This window comes from Lepeophtheirus salmonis, chromosome 1 (genome assembly GCF_016086655.4).
Source record: "Lepeophtheirus salmonis chromosome 1, UVic_Lsal_1.4, whole genome shotgun sequence".
Classification (NCBI taxonomy): Eukaryota; Metazoa; Arthropoda; class Copepoda; order Siphonostomatoida; family Caligidae; genus Lepeophtheirus; species Lepeophtheirus salmonis.
Genome location: NC_052131.2, coordinates 18,514,273 through 18,535,704, shown reverse-complemented (window position 1 = coordinate 18,535,704; position 21,432 = coordinate 18,514,273). Strand labels below are relative to the sequence as shown.

The window sequence follows — 21,432 nt, the reverse complement described above, 5'->3', positions numbered from 1 at the left end:
GACAAATTCCTTAATTTGGGGATGGGGCTACAAGCCCTCCAGCCCAACCCTATGGACACCCCTGCCTTCATCCCTAAATAAGTACCGACACAACATTACCTGTTGATTACAATATGTATACAAATACTTAATCTGTAATCAATGAATTACATCTCACATGATTACAATTAAATAAAAATGTCCTTGGATATGTAAATTTCCGTAGAAAAATATTCCTACAAAAATGTTTCAATGATGTTCCGCAAAAAGGGACACAAAATATGTTCAAGTCTTTTGAAAAAACAAAAGATTTTTTTGACATTAAAAGTTGTATTTACTAGCGTCTTCAAGATCAAATAATTTCATTATTGTACTGTAATGAAATTCTTTCTAATGCCCCTGTTTGACCTATTTGTGACCGTTATGAAATCAGAGATTATAGATAGTTTCAATGTATTTTGAGTATATAATTATCTATGTAAATTCATTCATTATAGCAAAATGTCGTTTAATACATTGCTGCTGTAGCCTTGATATAGATCCACATACAAATAATAATTATATATCGTAATCTAAGAAAGGGTAAAGCAAAGAAGAAAAAATAAAGACGAAACGAAAGAGACCAAAGGTTAAATAGTGATGTATACATATTCAATACTTAAAAGTCCTTGAAAAGACAGCTTATTTTTGTTTTTTTTAAACCAGAGTCAAACCAAAGAAGTGAAAAATATATTGTTGTAAAAGTGTTTATTGTTGAATAAAACAAATAACAAAATCAGTAATAAATAAATAAATAATAAATAAAATAATAATGCAATTGCCAAACGGCATCAAAAACAAGAAGGAAGTAAAGATAGATCCGTAAAAAGAAAGAAAGAGGTGTGAAAAAAGGAATAAAGAAATTTGGAAAAAACAAAAATACTGTTTAGGTAGGAAATAGGTAAAAACAAAAAACAATATAAAACAAATGGTTTTAAAGGGATATTTGAGGTGATGGATTGAGAACTGGTAGTGAATTCCAAACCTTGGTTTTTGATTTAATTTTTTTTTAAAGAGCCTTCATTAATTACCTCCATAGTTACTAAGAGGTTGACTAACAAAGGATTGAGTAGAGGCAGAGCCAGCAGAGTAAACTGGTTGTGGGGGTTGAGCAAAGACGTTGTTATTCTCACTGAAAGATCCAATTGGAGCTCCAAGAGCATTGTTTTCATCATAAGTCTCACCGGGGGTGGCAGGAGTATCATCCAAACACCACTTGGTCTTCAAAGGCTTCTCAACCTTCTTGGGTTGAGTGAATTTCAAGTTGCAGGTCTCTTGAGGAATGATGGTACACTCATGAGCGGGCTTTAGTCTGGGGACTAACTTGGTTTGGAATCTGCAGGTCTTTTGGGGGTTCAAGTCACAGATTTCCTCTGGGATATCAACAAGAGAAGTGACAGTTTTGTCATGGCATTCTTCGGGGCCTTCCTCAGAGACACATCCAGCACCACAGATCTCAACTGGGAGCTTTTCGCAGCTTGTATCTCCAACAAATTTACCAGGTTGCTTCTCAACGTACTTGGTAGTACAGGAGGATTCATAGAGTGTACGACACTCTTCGGGCCCTTGTCCGTTACATACCTTTTCGAGGGGTTTGTAGCATTTTTTGATGGTCTCATTGAAAGCTTGTTGCTTGAATGTGATTTGGCAGGTCTTTTCAAAGTTTTCTTCGCAAACCTCTTCTTGAGAGGGAGAGAATTGTGTAACGTAGGTGTAATGACACTTTTCGACATTTTTGTGGGTACATTCTAAGATGGGATCTTTTTGAATGCTTGAGACGGTTTCATCCTTTTCGATACAGCATAGTCCGGTCTCGATGTCCGTTTGACATCCACTGAAATCAATTCCTCCAGCAGGCACGACAGGGGACGTGTTCAATTGACGGCCTTGTCTTTGATTGTTGGTTCTTCGTCCATTCGCAAATGAACCGAATTGGCGACTTCCTTGTGGACGAATGATGTCAGCTGCAGCCACACTTAATACGGCCAAAACAATAAGCACCTGTAGAAAATGAGTAGTTATAGGTAAATATAAAATATTGGATAAGGAAATTCGAGGTCAAGTTCATTCCTTCTTCCTTCCTCTCTACAACTGCCCCCCCCCTCTCCTCAAAATGATGTTACTCATTACAATATTTCTTTTTACTATACATTATTAATACTAATATTCTTAATTCACCTTCATGATTTGAATTTTACAACTTCTCTTTGATTTTTCAACTTTGAAATTACTAGACCAACTTGAGGTTGTTGACTGTGTAGCTCTGTAGAGTCCCTCGACTATTTATACACAAAAATAAATACAACTATATGTTTAAAATGCGTCAAAAATACGCGGGTAAACGTTTGCGTAGTAAAATTGCGTCACTGGCCCGCAGGAATAATAAAGACATTTTTTCTTCTCTTATTTGAAATAACAAATAAGTTTACTTTTTTTTATGGTTTGTAGTGAATTGTACGACCTCATGGAGTAACTTCCGGAGCCATAATATCCTTAAGACCACAGATAAAGCTAGGATGACTAATCTTGACCTAGTTATGTGATGCTTTAGAATATATTTGCATAACTTTGCTTTGATAAATCAAAACCTTGCATTTTCAAAATTTGTGTTAATAAACAAATTTACTTAATGAAAATTATATTTGTATTATTATAACTTTGATATTGAACACACCTGGACACACAAAATATCAGAAAAACTATTAATGAATCATAAATGAAACCCTTAAAAAAATTAATATTAAAAGGTCAACTTAAGAAGTCTTACAATCGTTATAAAATAGTTTTCATACATTGCAACTTCATACTAATTTTCCTGATATTTATTGAATGCTTCTTTATAGATAGATTTATTTTATGACATTCTGAGGAAGCATAGAAGGTCAAGGATGCCTCAAGCTCTAATCATTTCCAATTATTAAAAAATAAATTTATTATGTAGATTAATATGTTATTATAAATTAGAGCTGGATTTGAATATTACTTGAACTCGAAAAATATTCGACATAGTTCGACAGAGTATCAAGTACCTAGTCATTTATTTTCGATATCAAGGAATATCTCATAATTCCTGCGATATACAAATTTATAAATAACTTTTCATAATAAAGGATACTGATGCCGCCAAATTAAAAAAATATCTGATACATGATTATTCATATCAAAGGATAGGAATAGCGCCATAACCAACCAATTATAACAATTATTAAAACTAATTGTAAGACCCGCGACACTCTTACAGTTTTAAATGCAAAGGACCAAGGGCCACGTAATATTTTTATGTTCTAAAAGTTCTGTTTTATTTAAGAACATAATAAATATTTCGTGGCCCTTGTACCTTGGATTTATTTCTTGATAGCAAAATCGAACATAATTTTAGGAGCTTAAAGTAAAATATGTGTGTCATTGCATTAGTCTAACTCCACTCTAATTCAATCTTTGAAATCTTGAACTCGAGAATTTTATCTCGAATACAACTCTACTAGAAATGAAGGTCCATGTCTATTTATAAATAACAGATAGATTATTTGAGTCGTAGAAGACTTGATGAAGACTTTGCAAAAATAAAATAAAGAAAGGGGAGTGTTAGGATAATGTAGAAACAACTTGCATAAAGCAATTCAGAATCACTTTTGATATACTTTCATTTATCGGTTAATTGTCATTGTGTGGGTTACCGGGTTTTTGTTATTTTTTGTTTAAATTTTGGGATCCCGGAAAATAGTGGGAAATTGATAAGTTGTTTTTATATTTTAAGAAGAAAGAATAAATCTTATTCTAAATTATCATTTTAACAAATAATGCGTTTTTTATATTCCGTAACCCGATCCCACCTGCGACAAACCAATGTATATGCAACAGTTTACAAATCATTTACCAACACATGCATAATGTGTTAGTTTTTTGGGTTGATTCCTTGTCCTTACGTCAATGGCACAGTGATATACTATTGTTTTCATCTATCGATGTGTTTCAACCTTTTTCTTCTACTGTGTTATGAACGTTGATTGGTTGGATTTGAATTAACTCTTGTTAAGAAATGAACAATTCCGAACAGTTGTTGAATAATAATTTCATACTGGAGAAGAATTGCATAAAAACAAAATGATTTTAGGACTTTTTGGGGGTTCTTTTCGGATGAAGGGTTGCAAGATACAATAAAAATAAAGCTGTGTAAATGTACAAGTATTTTACTCTATGTTTGGAGTAGTACAAGTGTATAAAATATGTCCTAGAAAGTGTGAGTGGCTTTTTAAAAAAAGCCAATTTGAACGGATTTTGTTATTTACTTAAGTTGTTATTATTTAATTCTTCAAAAGAGAATATCTGAGTTTAAATTAATAATTAGTGAGTGTAACCATAAAAGACGTAGAGTAATAATGAGGGTTTTGTCCAAGGAAGTTATAAGTGTAAGTCCTCGTTGGAATCAAGGTAGGATTAAAGATTGACATCGGAGTAATTCTAGCAATATACCAGGGGTTATTTGGGTTTATTACGTTTCTCTCACAGCTAATCGGGATTGATCAAATAAAACGTCATGACATCTAAGCTTCCTCCCTCCTCCTATAAATTTTTCAAAAGAGAAAAAAACACTAGGAGCATATAATATTATTATTGAAGTAAAGTTCCATCATTCGAATAAATTTACTATCTCGTACGACACGATTTATAATTGATAATTTATGATTAAATTAAGCATATATTATGACATAATGAAATCCAGAACTTTACAGGAAAATAAACTTTCCCTAAGTGTAAAACTCCGGGAAACGGGATCCCGAGAGAAAAAATTATAATAACTAAAGAGTTGCTTAGATTATAAGACCTTTTTTATTAATAAAACAATAACAAATATATACAATTAATGGAATAATTTAATTGTTTGATTGAAGGCCATTACTTTTAATATCAAAGGATTTTGATTCTTCATTTAAATACGTTCTATTAAATATTCATTCATTGTATTGATTATATGTAAATAATATTAAATATGTATAATTCAATGGGGCAATCATAATTACCTATCAAATATCATTTCTTGATCAACACTATTTAGAAAATAAAATAAATTTTACTATATAGAAAAATATTCTAGGTTCTACCGAGTGCAAGAGGGAAATTTTCCGATATCAAGAAGGAAAACCAAAACCTTAATAACTTTTTATTAGAAAAGTATAAAGAAAAATATTACTGAAAAAACTTTTAGCAATCGATTTTGGCAAGAATTATTCAATATATGGCCACTTTCCAGCCTCTATCACACCCTTCACACCAGGTCGGAATTTGATTCAGTTTGCCACCATTTAATGGGCAGACATGTTGGCCCACTGTTTTATGATACTGGCCTTAAGCTCCAGCACATGTCTGTTTGATGTCTTCCCAACCTTGCTATCTAAGACACTCAACACACTATTGTCGAGGGGATTGAGGTCAGAACTGAAAGAGGGTCAGAAGGTCTCGTCCAAGAAGCCACCAATTTTCTCCTTGTAGAAGTTCCGTGTCTTCAAGGCCGATTGGCTGGAGGACCGTCTTGGGTCCACACATAGTTATTCTCAGGATAGTTAGCTTTCAGTCAAGGCAAGATTTTCCGCCTCAGAACCTTATAGTAGGCCTCGGATCCGATTTTCTCATTGGGCTTGAAGAAGTATCCATTTTCTTCCCATCAGAGGCCAAGACTCTTAAGCACATAATTTAGGACGGATGTTTTATCCTGAGGGTCCCCTGGACTTCTTCAGGTGATTTTGCTAAAAATTTATCGTTTTTGCAGTTCAAAACCTGGTCAACTGGTCAAGATCTTCAATTTTCTTATCTAAGAAGATCTTTACATTCGACGGATGCCTCTTTAAGTAATTAAGAGTATGTTTGCATATCTCAAGCCTTCATCCTGTAGTTGAGGAGATGTCTTGGAGTCCTATCAAAGCTCTTAAGGCCGAGGTCGTCATGAACTGCCCTTCTGATGGTAATCTTGTCCACGTTGGACTCATCAGCCAAGTGGTGCATTGATGCTATTGGATCTTCCTTGATTTTAGCCTCTATGGGCTTGAAGATGTTTTATCTCGCTTTAAACCATTTCTTTCACTTCCTGCCTTCCTTTCGACTCATTTTCCCATTCTCCTTGGCCACCCTGATGTTCTGGACTGTCCTCAGCGTACGCCGAAAATGTCTAAAATTACTTTTTGATCGACATCCGTGCCGAGAAAATCCAAAGCACTTTGACATTTTGATTCCTGTTCACACATCTTTTATCCCATATTGGTCATATTAAAATAATGCACAAGAAAAACAACACATGTGTCGTAACATTGCTTGTGAAGTTACCTGAAACATATATTAGTGCAAAAAAAAAATTAAAAAATTAAGGACGCAGAAAATTTCGTTGTCCCACTCTGTATTTTATTTAACAGGTAAATATCCCAAAAGATAAAGAGATGACATTTTTAAACTCCACTAAGCCCATTGAAGTAAATGAACTCGAATATATTGATAATTTATGAAATTTTGTTTGAAGTATGCTTCTGCCTTAATAAAATTGAAATCCAATCAATAATATAACTGCTAAAATATACCTTTTATTTTAGACGTTTTTGAGTGTACGGTCCCTTTCTAAATCTTAAGCACACGTCTAAATCGAACATAATAGTACTCCCATAGAGCAATCTTAACTTCATGACATAACCATGGATATCAACCAATGACATAATCACCAATCAATCTAATGACGTCACTGGTATTGTCAGCTGAATTGCACTAATCAAATTCTCCTAAAAAAGTTATATAAGAACAAATACAAAATCCTTGAGATGTTCTCCGAATACGAACGCTATGGGGACATTATTGTGGCCTATGTGCCAGGCTCACGTTCCAGGAAACTATTGAGTTTATAAAACTGTCAAGTCAACTGTTTACAATGTTATCAGGGGTTTCAAGTAGTTCAGAACACTTGCAAGGAAGATTTATGATCGTTCTGAAAGGAAAAAGTGCACTCTAGACTTTCTGTATGTTTTGGAAAAAGAAAATGCGGCCTCCTAGCTCGCCAGGTCTGAACCCTTTGGACTACTATGTGGTAGGGTGTCCTTGAGAAAGAGTCGAATAATCATGCACAAAACACTGTCAACTCCATGCAAACTCTATTCTGTAGGTATTTGTCAATACAGACAATGAGTTCCTCATCAAGATTTGAGCCAGGTTCAGGCTAAGTTGGAGACTGTGGTTGAAACTGTTGGTGTTTGGTTTGAGTGATTGACTTCCCTATGAACCTCGTCATGTAAGAGCAAAAATTTGTGAATTGGTAAATTAATTTAGGAAAACAAATTTTAATGTACATTATCCTCCAATTTCCTTAATTTAATTCCCCACCCTATAAACTTTGATTGGCCCTAGACTAATAATAATCATATGCATGATAGATATTTACAGTTTTATAAACTAATTCAATTGGTAAAATGTGGTGCATTGCTACAATGTAAATGAAATTGATGTATTCTATAGAGCACTCAAAAATTTGTTGTTTTTTTAAGACTGATGGCAGGAATGGTGCTGCAAAGTACGGGATGTGGAATGGCTCCGATTTTATGTCCATATACAACCAAAAATGAACAGTCTCACACTTAAAATATGTGGGGTTTTTTTTGCACCAGTTTGTATAATGCTATTGGAAATGGTTATTGTTAACCATATTTGGAATCAACTTTATTTTTTTGTGAATTTAGGATATTTTTTCATATTTAAAAATTTGCTCAAAACTATAAGAAGTAATACTTATAACCTGATTTGATACGAAAAATATTATTCACAGATTCTTGATCATTTCATCAAATTGAATATAAAATCTAGTATTGTGTCTGTTGACTTGTGTTATTCATTGGTAGTGAAATTGACAATATAGTAACTCAATAAAAAAATGATATTTCTATCAAAGAGGCTAAACTAAAGGTCAAGTGGGGATTAAAACATCTATTTTGTGGCTTCCTTCAAAATTTAATTTATAAAAATACTTAACAAAGGGGTAAAAATGACGTTATTTATATAAATAAAGCAAAGTATCACTAGATGAATGTTTAGTTTGATGTTTGCTTAGATAGATTCTGTAAAGTCATTTTTGATCTAACAAATATTATATAGCAGAAAGGGTGTTTAACTAATGCTAAGTACGTCATATTTTGGAAATAATAATAATAACAATACTTCATTAACTAAAGCTCAGCGCGTCTGATTCAAAAAGAAAATAATGAAGGAGTACATTTATATCAATGTTATTAAAGCAAAGTTCATAAACTCTTATAACTACGAGCAATAATTTAGTAAGTTATAAGTGAAAAAAGTTCGCATGCCGTGACTGAAATGAAAATAATAAATGTAGGATCATGACGTCATAAAGTATCAAACTTGAATTCAAAATCGTCCAATTTGCTATGTAATGTTTTATTTTTATCAGGTCAAGAGAAAAATAAATTGGTGTATCTCAACCAAAAAATGAAGTTACTGTCAAAGGAACTAAACCAAAGGTCAATTGGAATATTTAAACTTACATTTTGTCGCTCCTTGAAAAAATTAATTTAAAAAAATAGATAACAAATTGCCTTAAAGGTACCATTTTATATAAATGAACTCATTTATATAATTAAAGGAAAGTTTGTTTGGATAAATGTTTAGTTAGATGTTTGCTTGGATGGATTCCATAAAGTAATTTTCGGTCTAAGAAATTACAATATAACAACGAGTGGGTATAGCTAATACTACGCTTGAAACTAGGAGCAATGCCGGTTACTACAACAATTAAGTTATAAGTGAAAAAAGTAAACATGCCGTGAATAGTATGAAAATAGTGAAGGTGGAAACTTGACATCACAAAGCATCAAACTTGAATTTACAAGTCCCTGATTTTCTATTTAATTCTTTAGTTTTAACGTCTCATATTTGCATGTGTCATTCCATTATAAATTTTTTTCGCAGTTATCATTGTTATTTAATTATTGAAATGGGAACATCTAAATATCAAGTAACAACTATTGCGTGTGGTCATGAAAGACGGAGAGTAACAACGAAGGTTTTCTCAGGAGTTATAAGTGTAGGTCCTTGTTAGACTCTAAGTAGAATAGAGGATCAAAAAATTTACCTTGTAATTCATGTCTTTATGTCCTTGCTATATATAGAGTTGGATTTGTGTTTATTTCCTTTCTCTCAGGGCTGCTTGCAAAATTATGACAGCTAACCTGCTCTCCTTTCAAATATTCTTCAAATTGTCAGGATTACCACGGTCATTTTCTTTTATTTTTACAGGACATGTTTAATGTATTACTGTTATTTTTTATAGGATACAAAATACGCCATATATGGTAATTTAGAGGAATTATCATATCATAAATACTTATTTTAACAAATTTATTACCCGTTTGTAATTTCATAAAAAGACATACTTCTGTAAAGTGTTTCTAACAATAGAGAGAAAAAAACATTTTATATCAATCACCTCGGTATTTTTATTGTATTAAGCAAACTTCCTTTAAAAAGAACAAAAACATGGCCAGGAATTAGAAGGTAGTTAGCCAAATTAGTCAAGCTACTATTACTGCTTAAGTACTCCTAGACTACATATTATTACTATATTATTTCTCTACAATTTTTAAAGAGAATTACTTATTTATACTTTATAATATTAAAACCCTAAATAGTACTTTATTTAATAATTTATTATCATATTCCATAGTAATATTTTATTAAAGCGTAGTTATACATTTGTACTGCTATATGATACCCTAAATTTATTCATAGAAATAATGAAATGGCCAATATACATATATACCTAAACGACGAAAGATTAAGAATAAATTATATTCCTATCCTTTTTCAAACGGAACATAAGTAAAGTAAACCTAATTACTTCGTTTATTTTACAAAAATAATAAATTATGAAATAACCATGACGTATCAAGTGGGACGAGGGAATCAACATAATATAAACGGTATTTTTGTGTTAGAGAGGTAACGCAGTCCTACATGTTATCCTTCCGATGATTTTTCAAATTGTCAGGATTACCACGTTTATTTCCGGTTTCTTTTATTTTTACAAACCCGACATGACATATTTTTATGCATCAGTGGTAATTAACTACAAACAAAAAACAAAGGAATATTAAAATATAGGGCAATTTCTTTGTTATTTCAAATAGAAATTGAGTAATCTATATACATATTTTAAGTTATAGATTGCTAAGTAAGACACCTCGAAGTAAAGCCCAATTTTCCTGCTGAGTGCAGTAAATTGTCCGGTATTTATAGACTTAATATTATCTAATTTTTTATCCTTGGATTGACGATATCCTTTCTCTACTGTTGAGTGTTACGGAGTATAATGAAACCCATTACACAAATAATAGATTTTGTTTTTTTGAACGTAATCACTTTTCACATTCGTAATAATATTGGAAAAAAAAGAAGAGAAATAATAGCTTTTAATATCATTTTCATTGTTGGAAATACGCATTTTTGTAGCATCTTTAAAAATTCATTCATTTCAAATAAATCTTTTTTTGTTGTTTTTTTCACAAACTGACCTCTCGTATTTTTATACGTATGTACCCTGTATGGATCCATAATGTCAATAAATAAATTGAATTGATTTGGCAATAAATCTTGAACGTACCTCTGGTAGAGTCCAGAGGTCAGGGACACATTTTGGAACCTCAGATTCTGATAATTAATCTTTAGTACTTATTTCTTTCTACATAAAGGTTAATTTATCATATCCAAAATGGTTTGTCATAAATAAAATGATTCTATGAATGGATCCTTCATTACTCTTTTGACATCTTTACTTGTAAATTTGTTATCTCTAGAGGGATTAGGGATAACTAAATACTAACTATATTGTTGTTGTTTTTTATAATATATTTTTTATTGTAAAAAAGATTTAAAAACCCAGATCAAAAAGTAAAATTAATTAAGTATTTATAATAGGGCTTGTCTAATATTGAGATTTGCTGAATCTTGTTTATTACAGAAATTATGTCACCGAATTTATATTCAGCCTCTATAAAGGCCTTTAAGACAACTAGTTGGAAAGGTTAGTTTTGTCTAAAAAATACAGGAAATTAAATTTGAACTACTGGTACCTGAGGCAGATTCTTCCACCGTCGCTTCCCTGAGTATCCAAGATCCCCCTCAGGAGTGTATTCAAGCATAATCGATAGGGATCTTTTTTCTAAGAAATATGGCGCCAATCAGATTGAAGTTCTGTGTCAAAACACTTCAAATTCTACGACTGCCGTGTTACTAGGTACCAAGAAACCCTTCTAATATACTCTAGCCCACGGGTTGGGAAGGTTAATTGCTGGGCAATGTGAAGGTGTGTGGACGGATGCATATTGCTGAAATTTTTCATGTAGGTTCTTATAGCTCCAATAACGGTTTTGGTAACATTTTTTTTTGTTCATCGAGGCCATGGCGGCCTTTCAATAGCATTTTTAGCTCTTCGCCTGTACAACCTAAGGATCAGGGTGTATTTTGGATATTATAAGGGTTCTTTGATGCTCAAGGAAGCGGAGGTAGAAAAATGTAACCTGCCACAGGGACCAGCATCCCGCAACCCGTGGGTGGAGGTGTATTATAGCATATTCGAAGGGTCTCTTGGTGCTTAAAACACGGTGAGGGTAGAGTTTAGACTGTATTTTGCTCTCCAGCACTTCACCTAAGGGCCGAAAGGAATTTTTAAGATATTGGGAAGGGAAGGCTCAGTGAAGAAGCACCGGATAAATTTAACTTGCCTCAGGTACAACAGTTCACCCGTACAACCTGTTGCCTTGGGTGTACTATAGAATATTAGAAGGGTTCCGTGGTTTCTAGAAACACGTCAGCGGCAGAGTTTAAACTGTATTTCGACCCAGTACTTCACCTCTACAGCCTGAGGGTCAGGGTGTATTTTGGGATATTAGGAGGGTTTCTAAATGCTCAGAGAAGTGGTGGCGGAATAATTTAATTTGAATCAGGGACAGCTGTTCAACTGCACAACACGTGGGATGGGATGTATTATAGTATATTAGAAGGGTTCCTATGTGCTTGGAAATGGGGCGGTGGTGCAGTTTAAACTGGCTTGAGATCAAGTGCTTCACCATTACCATCTAAAAGATGGAGTGTATTATGGGATATTATGAAGGTTCCTTGGTGCTAATGGAAGCGGCTGCAAGACTCGAGTTCGGGGTCAGACCTGAAAATAGCAACTACTTCCGCATTGTGTGAAAAAAAAGTGGCTAAATATTTGTATACTTATACTTAAACTACTTAAATGCGAATTCTTTTTCACATATGTCTTTATTTTTTGTTTTATTATTTGCAATAGAGTTCTTAATTTAATTAATTTCTAAATGTCCTGGGCAACAACGGGCAAATTACCTTTAGTTATTTGTGAATATCCAAAGGGAGGAAAAGTCTAGCACTAGGTATTGGATAAGAGAATAATTATTAATATGGGATTTACCATCGCGTTGTATATTTAATGTATTGAATATTAGTAAATGATATAAAATAATATAGTTGGGTAAATAAGATAATAATCATTCGTCATAATGATTGGATCGTTCTAAACATAACATAATTAGGATTTTCAATGATTTTTTATAGTTATATTCTGTATTTGGGGTGCCAATGATGTAATTTGTTAGGCCAATAAATTTTCAGTAAGAGCTGAAAGTCGTTGCTGACTAACACTGTTATTATAATATTACTAAATTACATTGTGTTCATAGATAAAAATAATACTTACCAGTCTGTTAAAAAGGAAGAAACCCGATAATATAGGAGGTTAATTGGCAGGCAATGGAAACGAGTGATTGATTTAAGGAAACACAGAGGTCAAAATTCACTTATCTAAGATGATTCGAAGGGATTGAGGTCTTAATAACATAAATAATGTTTTGAAATGCTATGAAACTACCTACCTTACAATAGCTATGCTGAAGTGGTGCCTTCAGATCTCTTGACTTCTTTTCCGTAGGTATACAATTTTATACAATGTACGGGCAAATTTGCAAATAATTTGAGTAAAAGTCATACTCCTAGGGGTAGAGATATATATTTTTATCTCCTTGCTTTAACCTCCCGTCCGAAAAAGAGGTGATAAACCTGGACGTTGAAGCATTGGTATGAATTCCTAAATATGGATTGAACTCCTGGTTCATGTCATTTTGTTCCTTGATTACTTTAGTGGGAACCAATTCAAAAATATTGACATCATTTTCAAACAACTTTTCTGATTAGTGTTTTTCAAAGAGAAGGCCAAGGGATCCCCTGTTTTAAGTTTTATTTTTAAATGTGTTAATTTATTTACAAGTTATTATGCTTAAGTGTTTACAAAAACTTTCCAATCTAATTTGATGGTGAATGAAGAGGGGAAATTTCCTTTTTCAATAAAAGAACCTGACAGATTGATTAAGTTCTACAATTACATATAATTCATATATATAAGCTTACAAATAATTTAATGTATCATTAAACTGAGACAAGATCAGATTGAATAATGATTCTAATATGGGATGCCAAGACACATAGAAGCTGAAACAAGTTTCAAATTATACCGAGAAGAATAAAATCATTTGTAGTTTTAATATTCACTTAAGTATGTCTAATTTTTCAAGACTCTGATTCATTTAATATATTTTCCAATAAAGATCCAACCAAAGCTGCAGAAAATTTGAGTGACTTGACTTGAACTCGTTACCATGAGTACTCAGAACCTGGAGAACGCGGATTTTACTTTTGATTAGGAGAAATTGGATTAAAATGCAGCTCTGGGTGCAACTTCGTAATTTTTACATCTATAAATTTCGATCACGAGATCCTGTCTATGAGTATAATGGGAACCCGAACTTGCAGTAGTATAAATAAATTACAAGAACGTGACTTTTATGGAATCAAGAAAAAACATCTAACAAGTAGTTTGTGATATGCTTGAATACTACATTCAGCTATAGTTTTTATTCAATATGTCAAGCAAACAATAACATATACAAAAACCCAGGCGAACAGATTAGCTGCTCTTGACGATGAAGTTTGTGTAGATAGCTATCAGAGCAAATCCAAATTTGGATGAGAGGTGCGGTAGAAATGCTTTCTTAACCTGCAAGTCCAGGACGTTGATATCAGGGGTGGAGGAGGGCCACATGGAGGCAGACCAGAAGTCAGCCATATTGTTACTACATAATATGGGACTATAATTGACTTCTTAATGTTGTAGGCAATCTGGATGGAGATGCCAATGGTTTTTACACCCTTCGCGACACTGACACCAACGTAAAGAAGATCACTCAAGACATGGGATAAAAAACTTTTCTATTTTAATTTCAGATGCCATTTATTTGCACAATATAGCCTTGTATTTCAAAATAACAATGATGAAATCATGATTAAAAGCTACTTTAAGTTTTGAATCATCCCTTGTATACAAAGGGGTCACTTCATTTTTATTTCGAGAATAACCAAGGTGAAAAAATGACGCTGCAAGGTATCAAAATTTAATTTATAAAGGTCTGATTTTCTAAGCAATGGCTTGGTTTTCATCAATATATATATATATGTTCACACTAAGGAGAGCAATATCTATCGATTAAGGCCTACATATCTGAATATGAAGGTATCCCTTTGACACAGTATATACAAATTTTGTTCATAAATGAAATTGAATATAATTTTGGAATCTATTTGTCTCTTTGTAACTTTTCCGTTCAATGATCTACATATTTTTAGGTAGTTGAATATGATACTAACTCACGCAACCACTTAATTCATTCTTTATTTTTCAATTGTTAAAGTAATTTATACAAATACACTTCGGCTTCAAGGTTATCTTACTCACGGTTATTCCCTTAAGACAAATGACTGGGAGTTTGGAAAATGTCTTTGAGTGATGTGTGATACTTGAAAAAAAAAAAAAAATGTTGCATACAAACAGGAGGTCATGGATACAAGAATATTATTTGACTGAATCAATGATTTGAAAAAAGGTAAATACTTTTAGACAAAGAAAACTCAATATTATTAATCTTTATGAACACATTGTGTTCTATAGTTGTGGTTTTCCAAATAATGTTTGTAGGAATATTTATCTAATTTAATAAACATGCATTTCCTTTTTTCTTGCGTTGGAATTATCAGTTGAATAGGTGATATAATCTATTGGCTAAAACAAGTTACGTATATGTATATTCAGTCATTACTTGATGATCCCTTATAAAATATGTATTCATTTAAAATATATTCCATTTGGATAAGCCCAAAATATATAAGAACTACAACCCCCCATTACCTATGCAGTAACCATAAAAACAATGATGATATGGCTTATACAATGGACCAAGATGAAATCGATATTAATTATGTTCAAAATTTAATTAGGTACACAGAATGCACTGCCCCATTTTAGTGTTCAAAACTCGAATCATTTTTTGGTTAGAAATGAGCAATTTTTTGAAATTAAAAAAATAACATTGCTTTATAATATATTGTAATTATTTATATTAACCAACTCCATATAGCATTGACTCTCTACCTTTTCATATCTGCAGAGTCCCTTACCTTTTTTAATTTCTTTTAGTAAACAAAATATGTTCAATTAAATGGTTTAAAAGGTGCCATACCTGGAAGATGTGAAACTTATCCATCTCCAATAACACTTGGGAACACAAAATTTCTACCAGTGAAATGAACCCAAAAATATTATTTATCTTTGAATGGAAAATCCAAAAATGATTTCGCCTTTTATCTGGATTGTCAGGTATCGTCAGCAAAATATAGCTCGGCCAACAGGTTGTGCAGGTGGACAGCTTGTCCCAAAGGGAGAACATAACCTATCATCATTATTTTCCTGAGTATCAAGGACCCCTTCTAATGTCCTATCATACACCCCAACCCACGGGTTATGCAAAAAAACCACTAGTTTAAATGTGGATTATTACCCACTGCCACCGCTTTCCTGAGTATCAAGGACCCCTTTTGACATTCACACTCTACTCACGGGTTACGATAGGGTTCAAGAAGTGTATCATTACCCACCGCAACTGCTTCCCTGAGCATCGAGGACCCCTTTCATACTATAATACGCCCCAGCCCAGGGATTGTGCAAGTGAACCACTTGTGGAAATGGTGGTTCATAAGCCACAGCCACTGCTACATTGAGCATCAAGAATTATTTACAGTTGGTATGATTTACTTATTTGACTAACTGCCAGATGATTTGGATCTTTTTTCTGTTTATTTTTGGAGGAAACACTGTTTCATACAGTAGAAGTAACGAAGTGTCATAGTGATAAGGAATATTATAGCTTATATTATAGAATAATATTTCATGTTTTATTTTAAAAAAATATGCCTATCCAAGGATTTTGGTTCGATTTTGTATTTTTGAGTGATCCTATTTTTTATCGGGGTTTACATGCAAATATACAACATGAAAATCTCTTGAGATTCCTTTTCAACTCTTGTAGTACATGGAAGTCCACTTTTTCAGGTCTTAATAAATGAAGAATTATCTTAGGCCTTAATCATTCTCAAATTAAAATTACATCTAAATTTCAAATTGTTATACATTTTAATATATCGTTATAACTTCATATTGTTCTAGACCTAAGTACCTAATTAACATTAATTTTATTATATATTTAACATCAAGAGGATATTATCTTAATCTGTAAGTAAATTGATCCCGTAATAGTTTCAACAATTGAGTGTATTCATTGTTATATATGAATATATAGATTCCTACACAAGGAAGATTTTGACTCTATTCTTGTATGAGGCTCACCTTGGTTTTGTTTTCTTTTTCGAAAAAAGTTTGATTTGGTCATCCTCCACAGAGATATCATAATTAAAGCATGTCTCGTTTAGGATAAAGTACCTCAAATCTCTTCTTTAGTTCCAATTATCACAGCACATATAAGCAAAAGCAAAGGAAAAACACTTTAAAATTTGTTTCTTTATGTACTCAAATGATTTTGAATGTTGTTCTAAGTATAATTAAATTTTATGATTATAACTTATGTATCATAAGGGAACCTATTTTAGCCGCTTCTTCCGGCACAGTAACCGAAAAAATAAGGAATTTAAGAACTTTATTGTTGTAAAATTAATTAATGTGCTTAATTGTTACTGCACAAGTTATTATTTTGTCTTAATATCTCCTCTCCTTTTGTCAATAATTATCATTATCTGGAGAGCGTGCGAAAATAAACTCAAATTTCAGAGAAAAATTTAAAAATATATATTCATGCGTAAATGAGCTATTAATACCGTATGTTTTTTTTTAATTTATGCCGTATGCAGTCTCTTATTTTATTCAATTAGAAATGTAGTGTCTGAAAGACACAGGAAGTGTTTGGATGAATTGACATTGACTTATTAAACATTAAATAACATTTACCACTTTGTATACCCTCTTTCTCAACTATATTTTGAGTTAATAGGTTAGAAAATCTATTATTATAACACAAGGGTATCTTAGATACACTTATAGTAACACAAATTATAATTGCTTAGATATTTTTATTTAACAATTATATTTTTCAAATTCAACTTCAATACAATCTCTTTTTATGCTCTAGGAATAGTCTGTCATCATAAGCATAGGTTATTTTTTAAAACAATAATTCAATACATATTAGTGTTCAAATGAGATACATATGACTAAAATTTGTTCATTCATTGTCGAGAGGGAGGCCAAAAGGCGAATTATAGCCAATTTGATTCACCTACAGGACAGCTAATAGACAAGAAAAACTGGAACGTGGACTACTGGAGAAACTCCAAGAACAACTCTTATCTCGACTACGCAGTTGATGAAGCTCCACTGGCACAGCTTCTTCTGGATGCTCCCGTATTGATAACCCATAAATCTGAAAATTTGGCCAAAGAAGTGTTAGGGCGTCCTCGAGAAGAGGTGGTCTTGACCTGGGTAAAGTGCAACTACCCAGAGAGAAACTATTTGTTCTAGCAGGACTCCACTCTAGGGAGAAGGCAAAGACCACACAGCAATAGCTCGAGGAGAATTTTCCCGATTTCTGGAATCACAATTTGTTGGCTCCCCCTTGGCCGACATGAATCCTCTCAGGTATAGCTATGTCGAAATTTAGGCGTGTGCCGTCCCCCATCCCAGTGTCGACACACTAAATACCTCCACCAAGAGGCTATGGGCGGCCATGTCCGAGGGCCACGTCTTCAAGGTGTGTGCAGCCTTCAGGCCCAGGCTCCAAGCCATGGTAGCAACAAAGGACGGCCATTTCGGCAATTTAATTTGTATTTCTTTTTCTTTTGAATAATATATAGCTTACTCGTTCAACACTTTCATGAAGGTTATTTTTCATAACCTACATTAAGGTCGCATTTATACTGTCGCACACTGTATATGAAAGAGAACCAAAAAGAAGAAAGACTATTTAAATGTCGAAAGATACCTTTTTTATCTTGAACATGAATCTTAATATTTCATGAAGGCGTCCTCAGAGATATTTAGTGATCTATTTGGCTAAACTCACTTCCAAATGATGAGCCTTAGCCTCTCCATTTAGAGTTATTGAACTGGTCAAGTTCAAATGTTCGAGTTAAGATAGAGTACTAGAGTACTAGAAACTTTCATGTTCGAGAAGACCCCCCCCCCCACGTTACTACTACAAAATAGGTCTCCCAAGCGTTCTTCTTTGCTTTATAAACCCTTTAAACTATTAAAATAAGTAAAGAAATATAAATTTTTAATTCTTGATTTTTTTGTAAGAACTATTGGAACGGAACGCTAAAACATCATTTATAACGTTCAACGGGTCAGTGTTAAAAAAATCCGTTCTGTTCCTTGTTCCATTAATTGAACGTACATCCTATGGAACGAAGAACAGAACGGATTTTTTTTTAACAAGTCTGATAAATGATTAGTAATTACTTTATTTGAATTTTACGAAGTACAGTATTGTATTATCATAAGAATTATTAGTATTTATTACGAGGGTATGAAATCATTATAATTACATTTGTATATTTGCTAGTACACCCTCATAAAAATAGGATCATTCAAAAAATACAAAATCGAACAAACATCCATGGAGATGCTTATTTTTTAAACAAAACATGGTATATTGATTTATAATAAAAGCACATTACTAGTCCCGAATTACTATGATCCTTGATAATCTAACTTTAGTTTTATTAACTTGGATATCTTTTTTTATTATTTACTTTATCTATTTGAAATTCATATTAAACATTATAAGGTCATTTCATGTATTGTGAGCTCCTGATGCAAGACAGAATTTAAGGTCAATTTTCTTAGGAAATTTTCTTTATAGGTATGTGGCCTGTTCTTGTACTCCATTAATCAAATTCCATGGGAATATTAGGTGCTAGAAAAGAAGATCAAGAAGATATATTGGCAGAGAGTTGGAGCGAGTGAACGACTTCAAGAAAACATCGAGGTCAAAATTCACTTATCTAAAAAGATATGAAAGAACTGGGATCTAAAATAATGTAAATGTTTTTGATGTTTCATCTGCAATGAAACTACTCAGCCTGGAATAGTGATACTGTTGCGGTCCCTTAAGCTCTCATTCAATTTTCCTTCAACTAGATCCCATATTCAAATCCATAAACGTGGGTATGAAGATTCCAAATCATTAAATCATAAGTAGATTCTGTAGACAAGATCCAAATCCAGATAAACTCTACATTTTTATCAGGGCTACAATGGAAAAGGAAAAGACAGATGATTACATTAAAATAATATGGGACTCTATAATCTTAGGGAAACAAAGATATATTGAGTAAAGAATAGCCTCTTCATTCAAAGAGTGTCTCCCAAGCCTCTGCAGGTATTGTAGTATGAAGCAGATATTGTAACACGCATAATAATGTTTTACGGGATTTTTAAGGAGATCATCATAATTTTTTTTAACCTACAATTTACTTTCATTACATAAATTACTTATCTCTTTATTCATTAGTTTGATAGTTTTCTTAAGTGCAATCGTAATTCTATCTTTCTCTTTAATCTTATGAAAGTAATTATGACAATCATGACGTAAGGACTCAACTCAACTTTTCTTATAATGTCCAAATCCAAGTGTGGTCTTGTTATTATAGGAGTCATCATTCCCATTATTGATCATTCTTTTATCATACTATCTGGAGAGGCTACTAAATCAATTTCTTCTTCCGACGCAAATTGAGCTTACATAAAATTAAAAGTTATTGTTGGAAAACCATTAGGGTTTAGATATTTTTTAGCCTTTGGTGATGTTCATAGAAAAAATATTTTTTGTTCAAAATGTTTTTCGCATATTAATGAATATACATCAGTTTTGAATTTAACAATTAGGAAGATATTGATTCTCATTCTTTTTTTTTTTTTTTTTTTTTTTTTGTGATTTCTTTTGGATTTAAGTGAAAGTGAATTCTGCATGCAGTTTATATAACTTCGATTGAGTTCTACTTTTGCATCCTCTGACGTTACAATGATCTGTTATTTTTAAAATTAATTTAGTTTTATAATAATATGTTACGGCATTTTTACCAGCCGGCTACAACACACATTTTTTATTGTTATTTAAGGCTTAGAAAACGAAAATAACCATTATAATTTTAAATAACAGAAAGTTTGGCCTATAGTTCCGTTTTTTTTAAACCAATAACGATGAAAAATAGAGATGATACAAATTGAAAAATAAAGTTCGTTATCTAACGACTTCATAGATCCAAGGAAGCACAGTTCCCATGTTGTTGTGAACAAAAATCATGACCACGGCGCAACACGGTTACTCCACTGTTAATTAAATCTTCTTTATATCTGGGGGAGCTGTCGCCATTAAGCCCAAAACTTCCATAAAGGCTTGAGTTACAACTACGTTTCTACCTCCAAAAAAAAAGACCCCCATCAAACAGGTTCATGATAAAAAATTGTCAGCACACACAAGTGCCGATTTGATCTTAACGCCCTGTAGATATATGAGAAGATTTTCTCTAGAAATAGGTACATGTGATATATTTTAATATCTTTATAATAGGTGTAAATTTGGAAATGAGATGATTTCTTAACTTATAATAATCTTTGTTTTCGTTTCATATTTGCCCTTTTTTAAATTTATGATATCATTGAGTGGCATTTAAAGACAAAAATATCTGATTAACAAACCCCTTCCTAACCTTTACCGTAGCCTTATTTATTATTATGGTCATATGCAATAAGTGTTGAATGTTTGTGATGCACAAGAAAATATACTTTCTTATTGCAATGAAACTGCTGATTTTAAGTAACTTTTTATAATTGAAAAAATGGGAATTACTTAGTTATAACAAAAAGATTTTTACCCTTTTCCAACTATTGTAAAAGGCTCAAATGATATTTAAAAAGAAGAATTGTCTTTAATTAATCTCTGGACTCTTTTGCAGAAT

The 21,432-nt window shown here is 32.4% G+C and overlaps 1 protein-coding gene across 1 annotated transcript; it reads right to left on the bottom strand.

The window, feature by feature from the left end:
• Positions 1 to 711: 711 nt before the first annotated feature.
• On the bottom strand, positions 712 to 2,289 carry LOC121119853 (uncharacterized). Its single transcript, XM_040714662.2, has 2 exons — positions 2,197 to 2,289; positions 712 to 2,019 (listed from the first exon to the last, which is right to left on the bottom strand). Exons 1-2 carry the CDS (start codon positions 2,200 to 2,202, stop codon positions 1,042 to 1,044), a joined length of 984 nt encoding a protein of 327 aa, XP_040570596.1. The 5' UTR covers positions 2,203 to 2,289; the 3' UTR covers positions 712 to 1,041.
• Positions 2,290 to 21,432: the final 19,143 nt, after the last annotated feature.